We start from the raw sequence: 18,444 nt of genomic DNA, 5'->3' as shown, positions 1-18,444 counted from the left end.
AAGAATAAAGAGATCATTTTAAAAATAATATTAAAGTGAAAGTGAATTCTTAGTTTGGAGAGAAAATTTAGAGAGTCAGATGAAAATGCTATAATCCTAACTACCCCAAAATTCCTTGGGTCGTCTTTAATTTCTCTTTGTTTTTGCTTTTCCTCTCTATATTTTATATTTCCCATAAATATTTTTCAAAGGGGTTTTGCTTTATCTACAAAGAGCCTTTATTCAGTTTCTTAATGAGGCTCTTAAGTTTATTCATGGTGTGAATTGTGTTTACTATTAAAAAAAAAGGTAAAAAAGTAATAATAATAATAATAATAAAAGCATTAACTCAAATTACTATCTCAAAGATTTGAAGATAAGAAGCATCCTAAGACGACACTTTAAAGTACTCGAAGAGGTAAGGGGCCCAAGGGCTTCCTCGTTCCTCCCCTTCTTCTTTCTATTTATTTTGCAGTCAAAAGCGAAAACAAAAACAACTTCGGCTTTTTTAGCACGATGTCGTTTACTTCTTGTTTCTCCTTCACGTTCCCTTTCACATTTGCTTGTAGAGTAACTTATTTTTCATACTCATTTATAAATATTTATTTAATATTAATTAATTAATGTGTTGTGTTTTTATTTATTTTTTAGTGGTTAGCATAAAATGATCACGACTAGAAGCAAAAATTTTCAGACTGGATATAGCAATTGGTACTTGAATTTGATGATTAAAATATTAATAAAATAATTAAATCTATTATTATTTTTTAATTTTAACTACTAATTATTCTAAAAATGTAATTAAACCGATAAAAAAAACATAAATTCAATCATTTAAATAATATTTTAACACTATAAATGTTTTGTGTCGGTATTATCGGATGCAAGTGATTCCCTTAATGTAAAGATCAATTTGGCAAATCCAGTAGAAAAAAAGAAGCAAAATTGCAGTTAAATTACTAAAGACGTCGGTCCATATTGCACATTTGTTTGTTTTGTTTTTTCCCAATTCACCTTTTTTCTTGTACCAAATGGGAAAATAGGCATAGCCTTCCAATACCAAACAGGTTGAAAACTTTCGTTTTCTCAATGTGTGTCTGCAAAGAAAGCAGAAAGGACCCCACGGTTTTCTTATTCTGACCTATATTTGTAAGATAAGTGTGCCCTTTAAGCACACATTTATTACCAAAATCATGTTTTTGACGGTAGGTTAGTATTAATTTACCCCTGCAATCATAATTAATAGCATAGAGTCCTAATATAGCATGACAGCATTGCAAGTATAGGTATATCAAGTGTCATTCTATCATCTCCCGACATTCACCAGAAACTCCATCTCTTTTCGAGTTGGTCTGCCTCCAAAGTTTAAATGGGTCGTATTTCACTGCGAGTTTTGAAACATTCTCTTAAACTTCTTTTTATCAACGTGATACAAATTTTTGGTATAATTCACCTTTGAAAACTGGCTTCCAAAAGGAGAGTACTTAAGAACTTATATTTACACGGTTAAGATTGCACTTAAGTCATGTGAGGCGCCGACATCTATGCTCTGCAGCCGACGTCCATAATAACCCACTATCGATACTGACCTGATGGTAGCCATTTATTTTTTATTTTTTCTTTTGATGACTTTACTCACCCATTAGCAGTGAATGTCAAACATTTTAAGCATACAAGTAGATATACAAATTAAAATCGCTACCGTATTTTCTTTCAATCTTTCGGATTCATTATTTTCAATTTGAACTCATAACATTTATTCTTTTATAGTAAATTATTAGAGTGCATACAATGTCGAAACATCTCAATAATAAAAAAGTTACAAAGTGAAACTAAGATCTATCAATATCCAATCTACATCAATGGACCAAAAGACACAAAATCTAATAGGTTATGATCATAGAGGGTGACTCTACTAAATCACTAATCTATGAACACTTTTATTTTATTTTTTATGGGTATACAAGAATCTTCAAGCATATGGTAATAAGGTAGATAGATCCCACGAGAAATGATGGGGGATTGGAACATGAGAAGAAGTCCACTAAAATGTATTTTCTATGGGTATTGCTCATAGAAATTTTTTTGATGTAAAGTTTCTCTCTCAATACCTTTCTTTCTCTAAAAACTAGTGAGACATAACAACAATTTACTTCTCCTCTTGGCTTATATATTATCGAGAGAAAAACTTTGGTTTCTTTCTTACTATTCCCTCTCCCTCTCTAGTCTCTACATCCCTTTGGCACCCGCAAATTCAACCTCACACCCGTGAGAACTGAGCTCTCTCTTCAACGGGGTAATCTTTCTCTATCTCTCTCCCTCGTTCTTTTTTCAACAGTGTCTTGGGTACTTGTTTGGATGTGTTTCGTAGTAAAGTTATAGAATAGTTGTGAATCAATGCATAACATGAAAACCCATTTGCCCAGGCTTTGTTTCCCACGTGGGTTTTTGACGTTTCAAGCTCTGCCATGGAGGTTAGTGAATACTCAATCTCCCCTTCTCTTTACTTGACTTCAATACTGTTAATCTTTTGTGATGTCACTTTATGCATTGTTGCTGTTGTGTAGATATATAATGTGTTTGAATGAATATCAGTTAATTCTTTGTGGGATCATGAGAATGGTTGATACGAACTCTGGGTTTCTCAATGTTCGGTTTTGATGTTATCAGTTTAGCTGTAATTTGTTCAGAGTAACACGAAAGACTTGTTTAATTTGCTTTCATTTTTTTTCTTCTTTGAACTCTTTTGGTTATTTGGTTTGTTTTCAATTTTGACATGTTCAAATGTTTTTGATGTTGAAATATTGTTGTACAATGGATCTGGGTAGATATATATATTTTTTTTGTTCTGGGTTGGTGACCTCGAAATTCTCTGCTATTTATGTTTTCCTTTCTTCTTCTGATTAAGAATATTTTGCGCCTTGAGTTCATATATTTGGAATGTGGCCTTAACTGGGTGATCACTATATGTAGGTCAATTCCCAATACTATGTTTATAGATTAAGCATGTTGGCCTGGAGAGAGAGAGGGTGATTGTGTTGCTCATTCTGGACAGAATTGAGCTGTGGATTTTATTGGGTGCTCAGCAACTTGATCTTTTCTTGCAATATTGGTGGTTGTAGATTGAGAATTTCCTCTAATTGGCTGAAAAGAGAGACCGTTTTCTTCTATATTTTCATTTTTTATTTTTGTTAATTAAGAAAGCTTCTGGTCGTTCAATTGCCTTCCAGTTGGTTCTTGATGGTTTCCCTTCTACTTGTTGGGTGTTTTCTATTTCTTACTATCTTGAGAATACAAAAGCTTCATTATGTTGGGTGCTTTGGTTGAAAGAAGTTTATCAAATATAACTATTAAAATATTAATTAAATGATTAAATTTACTGGTTCCTATTAGCTTTAGGAATAAGTGGTGATTTAGTATGATATCAAAGCATAGAACTTGAGTTCGAAGCTTGATTGCATAGTGCACTCCCCATTTTCAGTTAAATATTCCACGTGTTGGACTTCATTTATTGAAAGAGAGTTTGAACCCACACGTGAGGGAGAACAGTATATCAACTTACTTTTTCCTATCAACTTACTCTTGGAATAAGTGGTGATTTAACAATAACATCTTTGAGCAGTATATGCATGCCTACACATGTGCATGTGGGAAAACACATGCAAGCTTGTTGTTTGAACAATTAAAGAGATGGTGCATTTACGTTCTCATTACCAGATAAATATCCTCTAATACTAACAAAGATTGATATATTTATGCTTCTTTTTCACTTTAATTATAGATGGGGAAACAAAATCTCTCTCTGCATGTTTGGCTTGGTAGATTTTCTTGTTTTAGAATTATTTCTTCACATACTAAAAATTTCCTTACTGCACCTCTTCCCACTGCCTCAAGGGATTGAAGTGAATCACAAGCATGATGTCCATACTTATCCGGAAAGGAAAGCAAATGCATGTTAATGAGAAATGATAATATGAAAGATACTTTGATAGTTTATTCAAATGATTAAGATATTTTGCATTGACATGAAAATGAATATTAGGCATTTTATGGTATATACATGTATTACCAAGGACACCTAGGTTGTTTTTCCTGAGTTCTCCCACTCATTTCCAAAGGTATTTTCCACAAATTCAGGGGCATTTTTGGGTACTCTTCGAGTGCTTTGGAAATAATCATTTGGGTAGTATGTCTCTCACAGCAATAGAGAGAAAAAAGAAAATGGAAAGTAAGTATGTATTTTTGTTGGCTATGCCAATGAAGGATGAGACCCATCGTAGCTCAAAGTTTATATGGGCACCTCTAATATGAAGGTATATATGTTTTGACAAGTAGACATATTTCACCATTTGGACACCGCCTGTAATGTTTTGAAGACAGTAGAAAATAGAATTTGCAAAATTCGTTACCATTTTCCATGGTGTCATTTATAAATGACCTTTTATGAAGTTATTTTTATCCCTTGTTTCAGATTGTGAGGAAGATCATTCATCCCTTCCTTGGAAGCAACCTCACAGCTTCATCGGGGTTTCTTATAAGATGGGCTAGGTGAAGAGTTCAAATTCACCTGGTAAGCTGGTCCAAGGTTTGTTCTTCGATTTTTGAGAAGGGTTGGGGATTCAAAACTTGATGATGTTTAATCTTGCTCTTATAAGTAAATGGCTATGGCGTTATAGGCACGAGAGAGAGGCTTAGTCGAGAGTTGTGGTGGATTCTAAATTTGGAAGTTCGTGGGGGTGGGTGGTGTTCTAATGAGCGTTTTGAATTGTATGGGGTAGGGTTATGGAAGAATATCAAGAGGGGTTGGGAGATGTTTTCTAGCAATACTAGATTTGAGGTGGGAGATGGTTCTAAGATTAGATTCTAACATGACTTGTGGTGTGGGAATAAGGCCCTTTAAGGAAGCTTTTCGGGATTTATATAGTATTGCTTGCATGAAGGATGCTTCCATAGCTGTTTATTTGAAGCTTTCTAGTGGCTCCCATCAATAGAAAGTAAACTTTATTAGAGCAGCTCATGATTGGGAGATGGATATTTTTACTTCGTTATTCAATTTTTGTACTCCCTGAGGGTAAGCCGGGGAAGTGAAGACAAGCTTTGCTAGTCCCCTCCTAAAGAGGGTTGTTCGATTTTAGATCCTTCTACAATGTCCTTGTTCGTAAGGATGACACTCCCTTCCCTTGGAAGAGTATTTGGAGGAAAAAGGCTCATTTGAGAGTGGCTTTCAATGCTTGGTCAGCTGCACTAAGGAAGATCCTTACCATGGATAACCTTAGAAAGCAACATGTCATTATAGTCGATTGATGTTGTATGTGCAAGAGGGACGGGGAGTCTGTGGATCATCTTCCTCTTCATTGTGAAGGTTCTTGTGCCTTATGGGATGCTATCTTCAATTGTTTTTGGATGTCTTCGATTATGTCTAGATGAGTAGTAGACTTGCTTGCTTGTTAGAGGGGGTTATTTGGTAGCACTCAAGAGTGCAGCTGTGTGAAAATGGTGCCTTCATGCATTTTGTGTTGTCTTTGAAGGGAAAGAAATAATAGAAGTTTCGAGGACAGTGGTGGAGTTTAAATATTTTTTCTTTAATACTCTTTACCTTTGGACAGCTGCATTTGTCTTTCTTAAAGTATTTAGTTTTCATGATTTTCTTATTCTTTTTTCTCATTCTAGCTAGGTGTTTCTCTTGTATACTTCCTGTGTACCTGGGTTGTTCTTTTCACTTTTTAATGATATTTCTATTACTTGGAAAAAAATTGAATTCTTGAGCCCACTAGATAACCATTGGGACATTGTGCTTCCCATTTCAATTCTATTACGCATCTATGTTGTATTTTTGCTTGTTTTCTGGTTTCAAACTATTGGTTTGTAGTCCGTCCAAGTTATATTATACATCTGCAGCATATGTATTTGAGCACATCATTCATGTTCCAATTTTCTCTCTTAGAAGTCCCAACTGTTAGTTTTTGATTCACCAGTCTCATCTTTCTTTGTTTTATGTTCAGCAGATGGAGTCAGTTGATCTGGATCATGATGGTATTGAAGAAACATCTGATAAGCAGTTATTTTCTCCAAGCTCTCCGGATAGAACTGATATATTTGGAGATCCACAGGTGAATACACGAGTTGGTGATGATTACCAAGCAGAAATTCCTTCCATGATGACAGAATTTAAGCGTCTTCAGCTTCTAATGAACCCTGCTGATTCAGGAGTTGTGGTTGATGTTTCCCAGTCCTTTTTAATGGGTTTACCTATCCCAATCACATGGGTCCAGGAAGTGGATGACATTGAAAATGAAACACAGGGATTTCGTAATAATCATGATGAGGCAGTTAACCCAAATGGGCCAGTTGAATTGAGAAACAGAGCAAAGTTACTTATTAAGTTGAAGAGGAAAGGTTCAGCAATCAATCTTGAACCCTTGGCTGTTGGGTTGGACCACGAAAAGGAATCAAGAACTGAAAATGTTGGAAATATTGTGGCAGGGAAAACAAGCTTAGCTGGACAGCATAAAAGCAAAAGATATTGTCCAGTTCCAGGTTCTAAATGTGACCCCTGGAATGATGCTGAAGTGAAGAGTTTCATCCTTGGTTTATATATATTCGGGAAGAATTTTGTTTCAATCAAGAGGTTTCTAGAGAACAAAGAGTTGGGGGAAATACTGTCATTCTACTATGGGGAATTTTATAGGTCTGATGACTACCGTAGATGGTCAGACTCCAGGAAGGTCAGAAGTAGGAAATGTATAACAGGACGGAAAATATTTACAGGATGGAGGCTACAAGAGTTGATATCTCGTTTGCTTCCCAATGTCCCAGAGGAATTTCAAATTACTTTGCTGGAGGTACTTCAAGTTCTCTTCTATGTTTGTGATAGATATTTTGTTTCAATTATAAGTGTTAGAAGAGTTATTTTTGTCAATGACATTCAATGTTAAAATGTTTATTAATTTGTTATAAAAATGGAAATCAGAACTTTTTTTTTCTTTTTTTTCCCATTTTGCAATGAGCTTAAAAGGCATCATTCTATGTGAAATATATGCAAAAATAACCAGCTTTATTTCCATTTTTAGTGCTAAATGTGCTTCATATCATCTCGTAGTCCTATATAGTTTCAGTTAATGCACTAGATTTACCTATTGGTTTTGTGTGTTAACTCTTCTGCAACTGGATATAAAAAAAGCACTACCGTGTTTTGACAATAGAGTGGATAACTTAGTGCAGGACTTTTGTCATGGAAATTTGTTTCTCACCTGTTCAATAACTTTTTATGCATTAAAAGCAAAGCAAAATAAATAAGAATGCAAAACTGTAGACAACTAGAAAAGTTCTAAAATAAACAAGATAAATGCAATTATAGATGAATATATAATGATTATCAAAGAGTTAAATAACTTTACATCCTTTGTCCAAAAATTGTCTTACATTACAGAAGTTCTTTTTGTTATAATTAATTATGGAAGTTGTCTAAGAAAGTTTGGGTCATCGTTTTTGGGGATCCAGGTTGCAGATTTACCACAAAAAGGGGTCTCACGATTAGATTGCCAGTTCAAAAGAGGTCTAGATTAGGATAATAGTAACTTTCAAGTCAAATCGTATACCAGAATAAGAATATATAAATAAGCAGAATTGAAATATGAAGTATGAGATTGGAAAGGAGGGATTACGTAAGCCTTGGCACATAAATAACTTCTTGCTATGGGAGGACTAACGAGATGGCTGATCAAGTGTAATTTTAACTGCAGTTCCATCTAAACAGGCCTTCGTTTTTTTTTTTTTTTGTTGTTGGGGGAGGGCTTGTTAATTGTAATTGAGGGAATCTGACTTTGATGAGATAGCATTGTTTATGTACAAGGATAAATGCCGTTTGGAGTCCTATATTGCTGAACTTAGGAAAGGAATCCATGACATGATGAGATAGAGATGCATTTGGAACCTCATCATATGTATCAGACATTAATTTCATCTTATCAATCTATGGTTGGTTTCTGAAATGGCGATTCACCTTTTCCTAACCTGATGGTTCCTAGAAAATAAAAGCTTTTCCAAAATGTGTAATTAGGAATCCTCTTGGGTAGCCATAATATGCTGTTTAGCTCAGCTTCTACAAATATTAGGTGGCTATAACTCATTGTATTCGTATATGAGATTACTGTGTTTAGACCTTGTCGTGTGTGGCTATATACTTCTCATTTCTTTGACAGAGAACTATTATTTCCTTAATCCTCATTTTTTGCTTGTGATCTGTAGGGATCCAAGTCATTTGCAGAGGGAAGAACTTCACTAGAAGAATATGTCTCCTCTTTGAAGTCGACTGTTGGCATTCTCATTCTTGTGGAAGCTGTTGGCATTGGTAAGGGTAAGGATGATCTCACGGGACTTGCCATGGAGCCTGGAAAGATGAATCAAACATTTCAAGTTTGTCCTAACCTACCAACTGGCAAAGCTTGCTCCTCTCTTACACCAAGTGAAATAATAAAGTTCTTGACCGGAGGCTTCCGGTTGAGCAAAGCCCGGTGTAATGATATTTTCTGGGAAGCTGTTTGGCCCCGTTTGCTCGCAAGAGGATGGCATTCCGAGCAACCTAAGAATCAGGGTTATGTGAGTTCTAAACATTGCCTGGTTTTTCTTATGCCTGGTGTCAAGAAGTTCTCAAGGAGGAAACTTGTGAAGGGAGACCACTACTTTGATTCTGTTAGAGATGTTTTGAGCAAAGTGGCATCTGAACCAAAACTTCTTGAGCTTGAAGCTGAAGGAGCTACACTCCAGAGCTGCAATGAGAATGGTTGGGTTCCAGAAGTGACATCAGACCCAGATGATCCATCCAATCATCAGCGCCATTGTTACCTTAAACCCCGAGTTTCTACTTGCAATCCAAATCTTATGAAGTTCACAGTTGTTGATACTAGTTCAGTCCGTGGAGGAAAATTTTCTAATGTGAGAGAACTGAGATATTTACCAGCTGAATCTACAATTGCTTCCAATCTCTCCAATCATTTGAAAGATGATGAAGGGAAATTCTTTAAGAATTCACTGGATGAGTATAAGGTATATGCTTCTGATATGCCAATGAATGTTGAAAAGAACACAAATAAACTCAACAACCACAGTACGGGTACATTTGATACAAGTGGTCCAAATGGTTTGAAGTTCACTGTTGTTGATACCAGTTTGCTCCATGGAGAAAAATCATCCAAGGTGAGAGAAACTAGATATTTGCCAGTTGAACTTAAAAGTACTTCCAAGCTTACTAGTCTTTTGAGAGAAACTGATGGGACCTCCTCCGAGGATTCACTGGATGGGAACGAGCTGGATGCCGCTGACATTTTGTTGAACAGTGAAAAGAATATTCTATCTGATAGTGATGACACAAACCAAAAGGAAATAATTAATAACTCAGATACTACTGCAAACAAAATCATGGAGGGCCACCAGGATGAGAAGGCCACTATGTCTGATGACAGGCAACTGAAGATGACTATAAAGCACCAGTTTAGTCGGAGAGTAAAATCTGTCCATTCAAATTATGTAGCTCCTGTCAGCAAAAGGCGAAAATTAACTGTTTGTGCTAAGGCAAAAAGAGAACGCATTGTTGAGGACTTCTCAGAAGGCTTGGAGTTGAAGGAAGCAAAACCTTTTTTGGCATTAAACTCACCAGATGCAGGCAAGAATGTGAGTTCTCAAGAGAAAGTGTCAATTATGTCTTCATCTAAAGGCAGTCCAGATAAGATGAGTGGGGGAGGCATTCTCAGTGGAAATTCTTCTGGCATGGACTTGTCCTATGGGGAAAATGAGAAACATCAATCCCCGCCATCACTTGACCTGAACCTACCTCAGGTTCCACTGAAGTATGAAGAAACAGGTGACGTAATAGTGGACGTCAAAGACGACCAGGGCATAAATGCAGATGGTTCATGCTCTCCATCTAAGACAATGGAGCTGGTTCCTGACACATTGAGAACCTCTATAGATGCGGGCGCTGCCAAACAGCAGCCTAATATGAACCCCAGGAGACAAAGCACAAGAAACCGACCACCAACCGTCAGAGCATTGGAAGCTCTTGCAAATGGGTTCTTAAGTGTCCAAAAGAGGCACAGGAGCACGGAAGTTCAGACACGAGAAAATCCATTCTCTAGTCCTTCCCGCAAGGCCCGAAGCAGAATCAAAGTAACTTCAAATCGTGGTAGCACTAGTACTAAGGCTATAGAAATGGAGGAAAAAGAGGTGAATGAAGCCTGTAATGCTAACAAACCTCTTGATCCTAGTGAAAAAGATTGGCTCACTAGCTACTAGGATTTCAAAAGCAACCCGTCATCCTAAAGTTTTTGAGGACAATCTGGTGAGGTATGTTTTTCGTACTTTGACTTGAAAATGGTTCTTAATTGCTCTTGAACAACCACTGGAGGTCCGGAGCAGCCACGGTATCTTTGGGGAGTCTCATCTACATTCCTATGAAACTAACCAGTCACTAATCATGGTGCACCAGATCACAGTGCAGACCACTCTTTAACCAAAAAGCTGAGGGTTTTCTTAGCAGTTTGCCATTTCAATGACAACAGTAGAGGAGGTTAATTTGCTACAAGACATTCGGCAGATGTGTTGCTGGTAGTATTTGCAATGCAAGCAAATGGTCAAAGTCTTAATGATAACTGGGGTGCTTTGGGAAGGCTGTTTGGATCTGATCAAGTTGCATATAAATAACACTTGGCAATGGCTGTTAATGGATATTTGCCAAAATAGGGAGCTCTAGAAGGCTATTTCAAGGAGCCATCTGCCGATCAAGTTTCTGTGTTTGCTCAGTTGAGCATGTTCCTGTGCTCAATGGAGTTGTGTTATGAAATTCATTCTTCTTGTGACATTTTAAGAAGTTGTAAGCAATTAAATTTTCTTTGTAATTTTATTGTTTTGACTGGACACATTCAGTCCCCTCTTATGCTTACTTGAAAAAAAAAATGTATTCAATGTATTCCTCTTTACTTCCTCATTTAGCAATGCTCTGTAGCATGAGCATACTGCTTTCAGTATGTTGATACAAAGTTGCATGTGTATGAAAAACTTTTGCCTAATCTAAAGAATTTATCCTTGGTCCCATTGATATGTTGCTTTTTAACCACTTAATTTCCCTACAGTAGTCCCCAGTCCACTAGCTCTCTAATCCAACTTCTTTCTTTTGCTTGCAAAGTATTATGGAGCTCTTCCCCTCTAGGCCTTTTGGAACACTTATCCTTTTCTTCTTTGAAATAAAAGAGTAATGCTGCATATTACACTCTTATTACACTGTTATCTCACTATACTAATGTTACAGTATTCATTAGTCTTTGATTTTTTTTTGGGCCCGAGGGAGGAAATTACATACTCCCCATCGAATTAGTAGACAACTGGCAATGTCCTTCAAACTTTTAAAATTTTCTTCTCCAAACTACCATAAAACTACAATGTACCCTTTTTGTCCAACAAAAAGAAAAAAAAAATGCTCCCAAAAAATTCTTAGAAAGACGAATACCATTATAAATCCAGAAGAAAAAAAAACAACCCATTGGCGGCGGGTCACCTTTTTTTTTTTTCTTCTAAATTATTATTTTTTAAATAAAATAAAATTATAAGGGTATTTTTGTCATTTTAGGTAGAGAAGTTGTAGTACATTGCTTTTGACTTAAAAGGTTGGAGGAATATTGCAAACTACTAACCTATTTTCATAGGTATACGAGGAGGGTTGTAACTTGTAATACGTAACATGAGTCAATAACAAATTAGGAGTTACGTGTGGAAAAGCATAAAGTTCATTCGGCTGTGGGCTTGAACACGCTTCATGGGCTGGAAAAGTTGAAGTCAAGAACCAATTATCTATTTTTTTTTTAATATATATATAGTGAGATATATATTAAAGTTGGGCCCTGCCCAGCTGCCTGGTTCGGACAGTGATTGCAGTTGGCCCACAAAGTTGTCATGCATTCTATCCTCTCCTCTGCTACTCAGCGCTGTCGCCTGTCAGCCACGTCTTGTGTTTTGGGTTTTGTCTCTTGTTTTCTTTCTTTGTCTTTACAGTTTATAATCCCCCGGCTAAGAAAAAAAAAAAAAAGTAACAAGTGGGGGAATGATGTTTATTTGACTTAATTAGCAACCATTTATGATGTTTTCACATTCACTTGATTTGGGTCAGGTACCCATGCCTCCTTTGGCCTCAAAACCTTTTAGGGTGTACGTATCAAATTATAATAAACCATCTTTGATCCCCACACACCTAAAAAAAAATGAATAATTCGGGATTAGTAATAAGAAAAACGCGTATTAGAAAGGCGGCTTGTTATTAAGGAGAATTTAGTATATTTTTTATAAGGTTCTTGCGCTTTATTTTATAGAAAAGCTTTGAACTAAAAGTTACCTTTTGATTATTCGACGAAGAAGAAGCGTGAAGAAATATTTTTTGAGGGAAATTATTTTTGACTGTCTTGATAACTAAATAGAGTTTTTCTCTAACCTTGTATATAAAAATGTTATTTATCCATTTGCATGTAGAATATTTATGCATTTTTAATAGTAAGGACAAAGTTAAAAGAAAATTAATTAAAGAAACACGTATTCTCACGTGTTATTTAAAATTACATGCAAATGAATACATGTCATTTTTATTGACATGTAAGGCGACGTAATTTCACATATTTTTAAAATTTACAATTTTTTTTTTATTTATTTAAATTGCAGGAAATCATAATTATGGGAATAGTGGATCATTTATAGCTCAAAATCGCCACGTTTGCTTTAACTAGAGAGTTTCTTTAAACACTGCTGGCTTTAAACGTCCTAATTCAGTGGGGTTTTTTTTTCAATAAAATAAATAATAGTTTTAGCGGCATTTTCTCTCCTTCTCTCTTCTTTTTTTTTTTTCTAAAAAATAATAATAATAATAATAATAATAAAAAGCACCGCTAATTTAAAATAATGGTGTCGGTCCTTTTAAAAAATAAAAGGATTTTAACGGCATTTTTCGCGACCACTACTAAAAAGGAAGTTAGTAAAATAAAAAAATAAAAATTTACTAAACATAAACACAAAAAAAAAAAAAAAAAAGAAAAAAAAAAAAAAAGAAAACTGTGATTGGCTTTATCCGAAATACGATTCACAATTTCGTGAACATTTCCGGAATCTAGAGAGATTTGTTTTGGATGTCTATCCACGTCAATAATGTCAAAAACGCTTTCAACTTTTTCCTTGATAACAAATATTTCAACATTTCGAGGAAGTTTCAAAGAGGAGAAAAGGTTTTCTCACCTATGCTTGTTAATCAAATGATTGACAATTTTGGCATTGGCTCCATCAAGCAACTTCAATCGGGGCCCCATTTGTCTCACTAATGACAATAAAAACAGCTTATGATTCACGGATCATAACAACATGCACTAAGCTGTTATATGATTGTCATAAACAGTCACATCATCTCAATTGTGGCAATCTACTAAATAGCATTATTTTTCTTATCCTTGTGGAAGTCTGTATTGTTTTCCATTTGAGACAGAGTTGCACTGCTAATTGTATCATATCACAACGAATAATGTTATTTAGTAGACTGCTATACGATTACTAGACAACTTGATGATGCGACAATTAAAAGATCAACACTTGTGAAAATAAATAGCATTACTCTTCTTACCCTTGTGGAAGTCTGTATTGTTTTCCATTTTAGACAAAGTTGCACTACTAATTGTATCGTATCACAATAAGTAATGTTATTTAGATCATATTTGAGATTGTGTTTGAAAAATAGAGTTTTTAAGTAAAAAAATATTTTTTTGGCAAAAGCTTTATTTTTAAGCTTTTGTCAAAAATGGGTTTTGGCAATTTTTTTTAGTTTTTTAGACCCTTAAAAGCGTTTTCAATTTCTTCAAAACAAACTTTTTAAGTATTAAACGCACTTTTAAGTTCCTCAAACGCAGATCCAAACATGTTCTAAGTAGACTGTCATACAACTTGATGATGTAGCGATAAAAATCAGGAATAGATCAGTCCCAATTGTATGAATAGCATTGTTATTTTTTATTTTTTCTAATTATCTTGCTCTTGTTTGAATGGAAAATATTGTTTAGTATGAGATTTATGCTATGGGAGACTAGTTTTGGTTAAACCATTATTTGTTGCATGCTTTTTCCTTTTTAAAGGACACCCATTTCCTTAGTCATCCCCTTGTGAGACAATGGAATCTGGGGATCTCTTTTGAAAGCAACTTTCTGACTGATCTCTTGCAATAAGGATGGTGCCATAAAGCAAATAACTTTTTTACATGTGGAAAGAAGAGACCATACAAAAGCCCTCACCAACTTTCTAGGAGGTGTGTCAAGATGCTCTAAATAAAGTATATTTATTTTTTCCTCCCTTATGTAGACCTTTTGGGATGGTGGGATGGTGATACATGTGGAACAAGATCACTCTCATTGAGTAGTCTTGTCACATTTGGATCATAAATTACAAATGTAAAAAGGAAATAATTGCATCACTTCTTGCATGTTCAACCCCGAGGCCTACAATTATTGACATGACTTGCAAATTCAATATGAAATTAACAAGTTATGGTTAACGGGTCTCACATGTTTAATTACATTAGTCAAGTTAGAGTTGACATAACTTGAACATAAAACGCTCATTTAGGGTTGTCAATTTTTTATACGAACTTAAAAATAGTAGATTAGGGTTTACAAGTTTAATCAATTTAATTAAATTAGTTGAATTATAATTGACCTACAATTTTATATATATAAATATATCTCGACATAATTTAAACCCCGACACGAATAAGAAATGCTCTGAAAATTTTATGTGCATGTGGTCTGATATTAATATGCTCAAGACTTGTCAGGTTCACTGCTTTACATATATATTTCCTATCTTAATTATTTCCTCTATTTCTGTAGCCCCTTTATAGGATCCAGCTCATTCGTGGTGAATAGCTCTTTTTGCTTTTTCGGCGAAAAGATATCATTTTTGCTTTTTTTCAAAAAAAAAAATAGAGTTGAAACTTTTACTTGATGTTACATGTTCCTTTATAGTGAATCTAAAGTGTTGAGAGAGAGAAATATATATATATATATATATTTTCTTCTTTGTATGTCCTTTTTTACTTTTATTTTCCGAAAAGAACAAAAGAATAGGGTTTACAAAAACTCACCAACCGTTCACTTTAAAAGTCCTTTTGATGGGCAGCTCTTCTGAGCATCCCCTTTGAAATTAAATCACTATAGGCAATACTAAATTACCTCTTAATTGGAAAGGTAATCATCATCATCATCATTGCCATGCACAAGAAAGACAAACTTCCACTCTACTCACAAATCCAAGGTAATTAAAAATTCTAATGACTTTTTTTTTAAAAAAAAAAAATTAATACATTAAAAATGAACATGAAGCCAAAATGCAAAGAGAAGTGCGGAATTCTTTTTAGGGTTGGCAAAATAGGTTGGCAAGTTGGGTTTGAATCGACCCACTTGACTCGCCAATTCGACTAGTGTAAACTTGAACACGAACCCGTTTAGCTAAACGGGCATAACCCTTAAATCCGGACCTAACCCACGAGTGTCCTAACATGACGTAATTGACCTGCGACTTGTTTAACCCGTTTTACTTAACACAACACGATATGTTGACTTGTTTCAACTCGAACACGACCCGTTTCAACATGTATTTATTATATTAAAAAATATATATGATTTCATAAACGGATCAACTCTAATCTTATAGCCTGATGTCAGATTTGTAAGTTGTGTCGAAAATTTACAACCCTAATTATGATGCCAAAAAAACAAATGTCTTATTAATTTATAGAAGGTACATATCAAACAATGGCTGTCATTTGTGTCCTTAAGCAACTGTTTTGGATGACGTATCATATAGACAAACCATAATTTTTTAAGGTCATTTTTTGTTGTTCCCTTCCTTTCAAAATTCCCAAAAAAGAAAGTAATCAGTTCATATATTCCTCTCTAAGCAACAAAACTACAGAAGTAGTCGTCTCACTATAGATATCTTGACTAAAACCCTACAGCTTAGCCCATGTTTGATAAAAATTCTAGTTTCTGTCCCCTCCTTGTTTCCCATCGGTTATCTTATTTTCACTTTAATATACTTGTTTGTACGAAGATAGCGTATATATGTAGGGACAATAACGTGGGTCAGAGAGATTTCCAAATATATATATATATATATTGAGATGAATCGGTGCAAGTGGACTATATATTTTTTATTATTACTTTTTTTCACTTATACCAAACATTTTTTTGGTAGTAATGGCAAAGCTTACTCGGACATTTAATTTACAACCTTTGTTTTTAATAACTTTTGACACGTATTAACATATGATTGGTACGATTAAAAATTGTGGTCGAATCGAAAGCATTTTCGGTTGATCAGGAAAACCTTCTTTAATTTTCGTAAAATAATTTTTCATTTTTAAATTAAATCGTAAACTATTTTTCGAGTTTGAACTTCTCCATCGGAGTTTACTAGACATCCACTTGAAGTTGTCAGTTGTTTTCCTTAGTCACTCATTTGTTGTACGAGCCAAACACTGGAAACACTTTCCAATGAAACAAACGGAGCTTTAAAGGAAAATAAATTCCGAAATTATGTTTAACAAAACATTTGGCAAGGTGGCACATCAAAACCCACTTTTTTTCTTTTTAAAAATTTGTTTGGAAACATTTTCATTGAACTCAAATCTTCACCAAAGTCTAATTAATCAACTCTCAAAAACTTAGAAATGAGACATCCTGAAGAAAAGACACTTTTTTGGTAACTGATGAAGAGATGACAGAGTAGAGAGAAAAAAGCGATGTAGAAAATAATTTAATGGACAAATTTGTCAACACGTCCTATAAAACTAGGTAGCAATAGCACATCACAGTCACTATTTCTGATTAATTGACTGGAAATTATTAATAGGATTTAATTAATTAAATAAATCACTTCTTATTGCGTGAATCATCTGTGGATAGATACTAATTACTTTAAAATGTATTATTATCTTTGAATAATTAAATAAATTGAGAGATAGATTGATAGAGACCCCGTGAATTTTGAGCCGTATGATGAGAAATAAAGAAGTGTAATAGACCGATCAACTTTGATTTGATTTGTTATGCAAATCAGTGGTGGTTTTGTTAGATCCATGTGGTCTGAAAAAACGATGTACTGGTGTTTGTTGTTTTGTGGTTGTTAAAATGATGTTTAATTCAAAGTTAAGAAACCCAATGCTTAAGATAGAAATAAAATAAGATCGATCTTGTAGAGTTATAGGGACTAACGCCAACATCAACAGGTTTTTATGGCATGTTTGGATGAACGTGTTTGAGGGGCTTAAAAATACATTTAACACTTGGAAAGTTTATTTTGAAAAAAAAAGTACACATTTGATAAAAAAAAAAATTAAAAATGACAAAAGTGTACTTTTGGCAAAAACTTAAAAATGAAGTTTTCGCTAAAAAGCTTTTTTTTTTTTTTTTTACTTAAAAACTCTATTTTTCAAATACAATCTCAAATATGCTTTAAGTACAAGACATTTAAAACGAAGGGTAATTTGGTCTTTTAAGGGATTTCATTAGGGTTTAACGGCAAAAATTGACGAAAAGAGTAAATTGCATCAAATTGAAAGTTGGGGAGGGATGAAATTGAGAGTTTTTTAAAATTGAAGAGCCTTTTCAAAATACGTGGTAGTTCAAGAGTCATTTGTGAAATTTCATCTTGAGAAATAATATTTAAATAGAATAGTAAAAGTGAATAAGTTAAAATAAAGAGCCGGACGTAAATACTTTGAAAAAGCTAATAGTTAAAATAGAAACAATTGTGAGTCTTTAGGTAAAATAGAGAGCAAATTTGTTGAGTGTGATGTAAATTTAATAGCCCAAATTATGTATGTGAAGGAAGTAGAAACATTAAGGTTATCTAACTGTGCATTAGATATATTAGAACAAAGTTGAACAAGATTTTGATCTATATTATTATATATGAAAGATTAATGACCTCTACTTTATAAAACATAGTATCCAGTTGATTGAACTATCCATTAAAATCATATGTGTTATTCATGACCATAAGAGGCCATCAAAGGAACAAATTAACTATGAATTTTGACATCAAATTAAAAGCCTATTTTGGAGACAATTTTTTGCCTATTATTGCCTATTAAGTAGTGATTTTTAGCACATCGGCGTGCTTGAACAGTAAGCACACCGGTGTTAAAATAATATTTAAACAATAAAAAAATAATATTTTAACACCGGCGTGCTTACTGTTCAAGCACACCGGTATGCTAAAAATCACTATTTAAGAGGCAATAATTGGCAAAAATTGTCTCCAAAATAGGCTTTTATCTAGTGCTTGTATTGCAAACTAAATCGCCTGGCAAGTAGTTTCTGGTCAGGAAACTTAAACACAAATCTTTAAATGTAATTATATTATTTTACTATAGATTGGAGTTTTGTGTTA

General features: G+C 34.3%; 1 protein-coding gene across 4 annotated transcripts; it reads left to right on the top strand.

The window, feature by feature from the left end:
* The first annotated feature begins 2,186 nt into the window (after nucleotides 1-2,186).
* LOC132171260 (uncharacterized) lies at nucleotides 2,187-11,056 on the top strand. 4 transcript variants are annotated; one of them, XM_059582535.1, is made up of 5 exons: nucleotides 2,187-2,275; nucleotides 2,406-2,453; nucleotides 4,451-4,549; nucleotides 5,982-6,821; nucleotides 8,227-11,056. In XM_059582535.1, the coding sequence occupies exons 4-5, from the start codon at nucleotides 5,985-5,987 to the stop codon at nucleotides 10,267-10,269; spliced, it is 2,880 nt and encodes a 959-aa protein (XP_059438518.1). In that variant the 5' UTR covers nucleotides 2,187-2,275; nucleotides 2,406-2,453; nucleotides 4,451-4,549; nucleotides 5,982-5,984; the 3' UTR covers nucleotides 10,270-11,056. The 4 variants fall into 4 exon arrangements, with proteins under 4 accessions (XP_059438518.1, XP_059438517.1, XP_059438516.1 ...); XM_059582534.1 differs by having other exon boundaries at nucleotides 4,451-4,564; nucleotides 5,985-6,821; XM_059582533.1 differs by lacking the exon at nucleotides 4,451-4,549 and having other exon boundaries at nucleotides 5,985-6,821.
* The last annotated feature ends 7,388 nt before the right edge of the window (nucleotides 11,057-18,444 follow it).

The sequence above is a fragment of the Corylus avellana genome, chromosome ca2, assembly GCF_901000735.1.
Source record: "Corylus avellana chromosome ca2, CavTom2PMs-1.0".
Classification (NCBI taxonomy): Eukaryota; Viridiplantae; Streptophyta; class Magnoliopsida; order Fagales; family Betulaceae; genus Corylus; species Corylus avellana.
Note: the sequence above shows the minus strand (reverse complement) of the source record. Positions and strands in the feature narration are given on the sequence as shown.

What these genes read in the sequence shown, in the direction of transcription:
- LOC132171260 (XM_059582533.1), top strand. An exon ending in TTCAAATTACTTTGCTGGAG is followed by an intron (nt 6,822 to 8,226) that starts GTACTTCAAGTT and finishes TGTGATCTGTAG; the next exon opens with GGATCCAAGTCATTTGCAGA.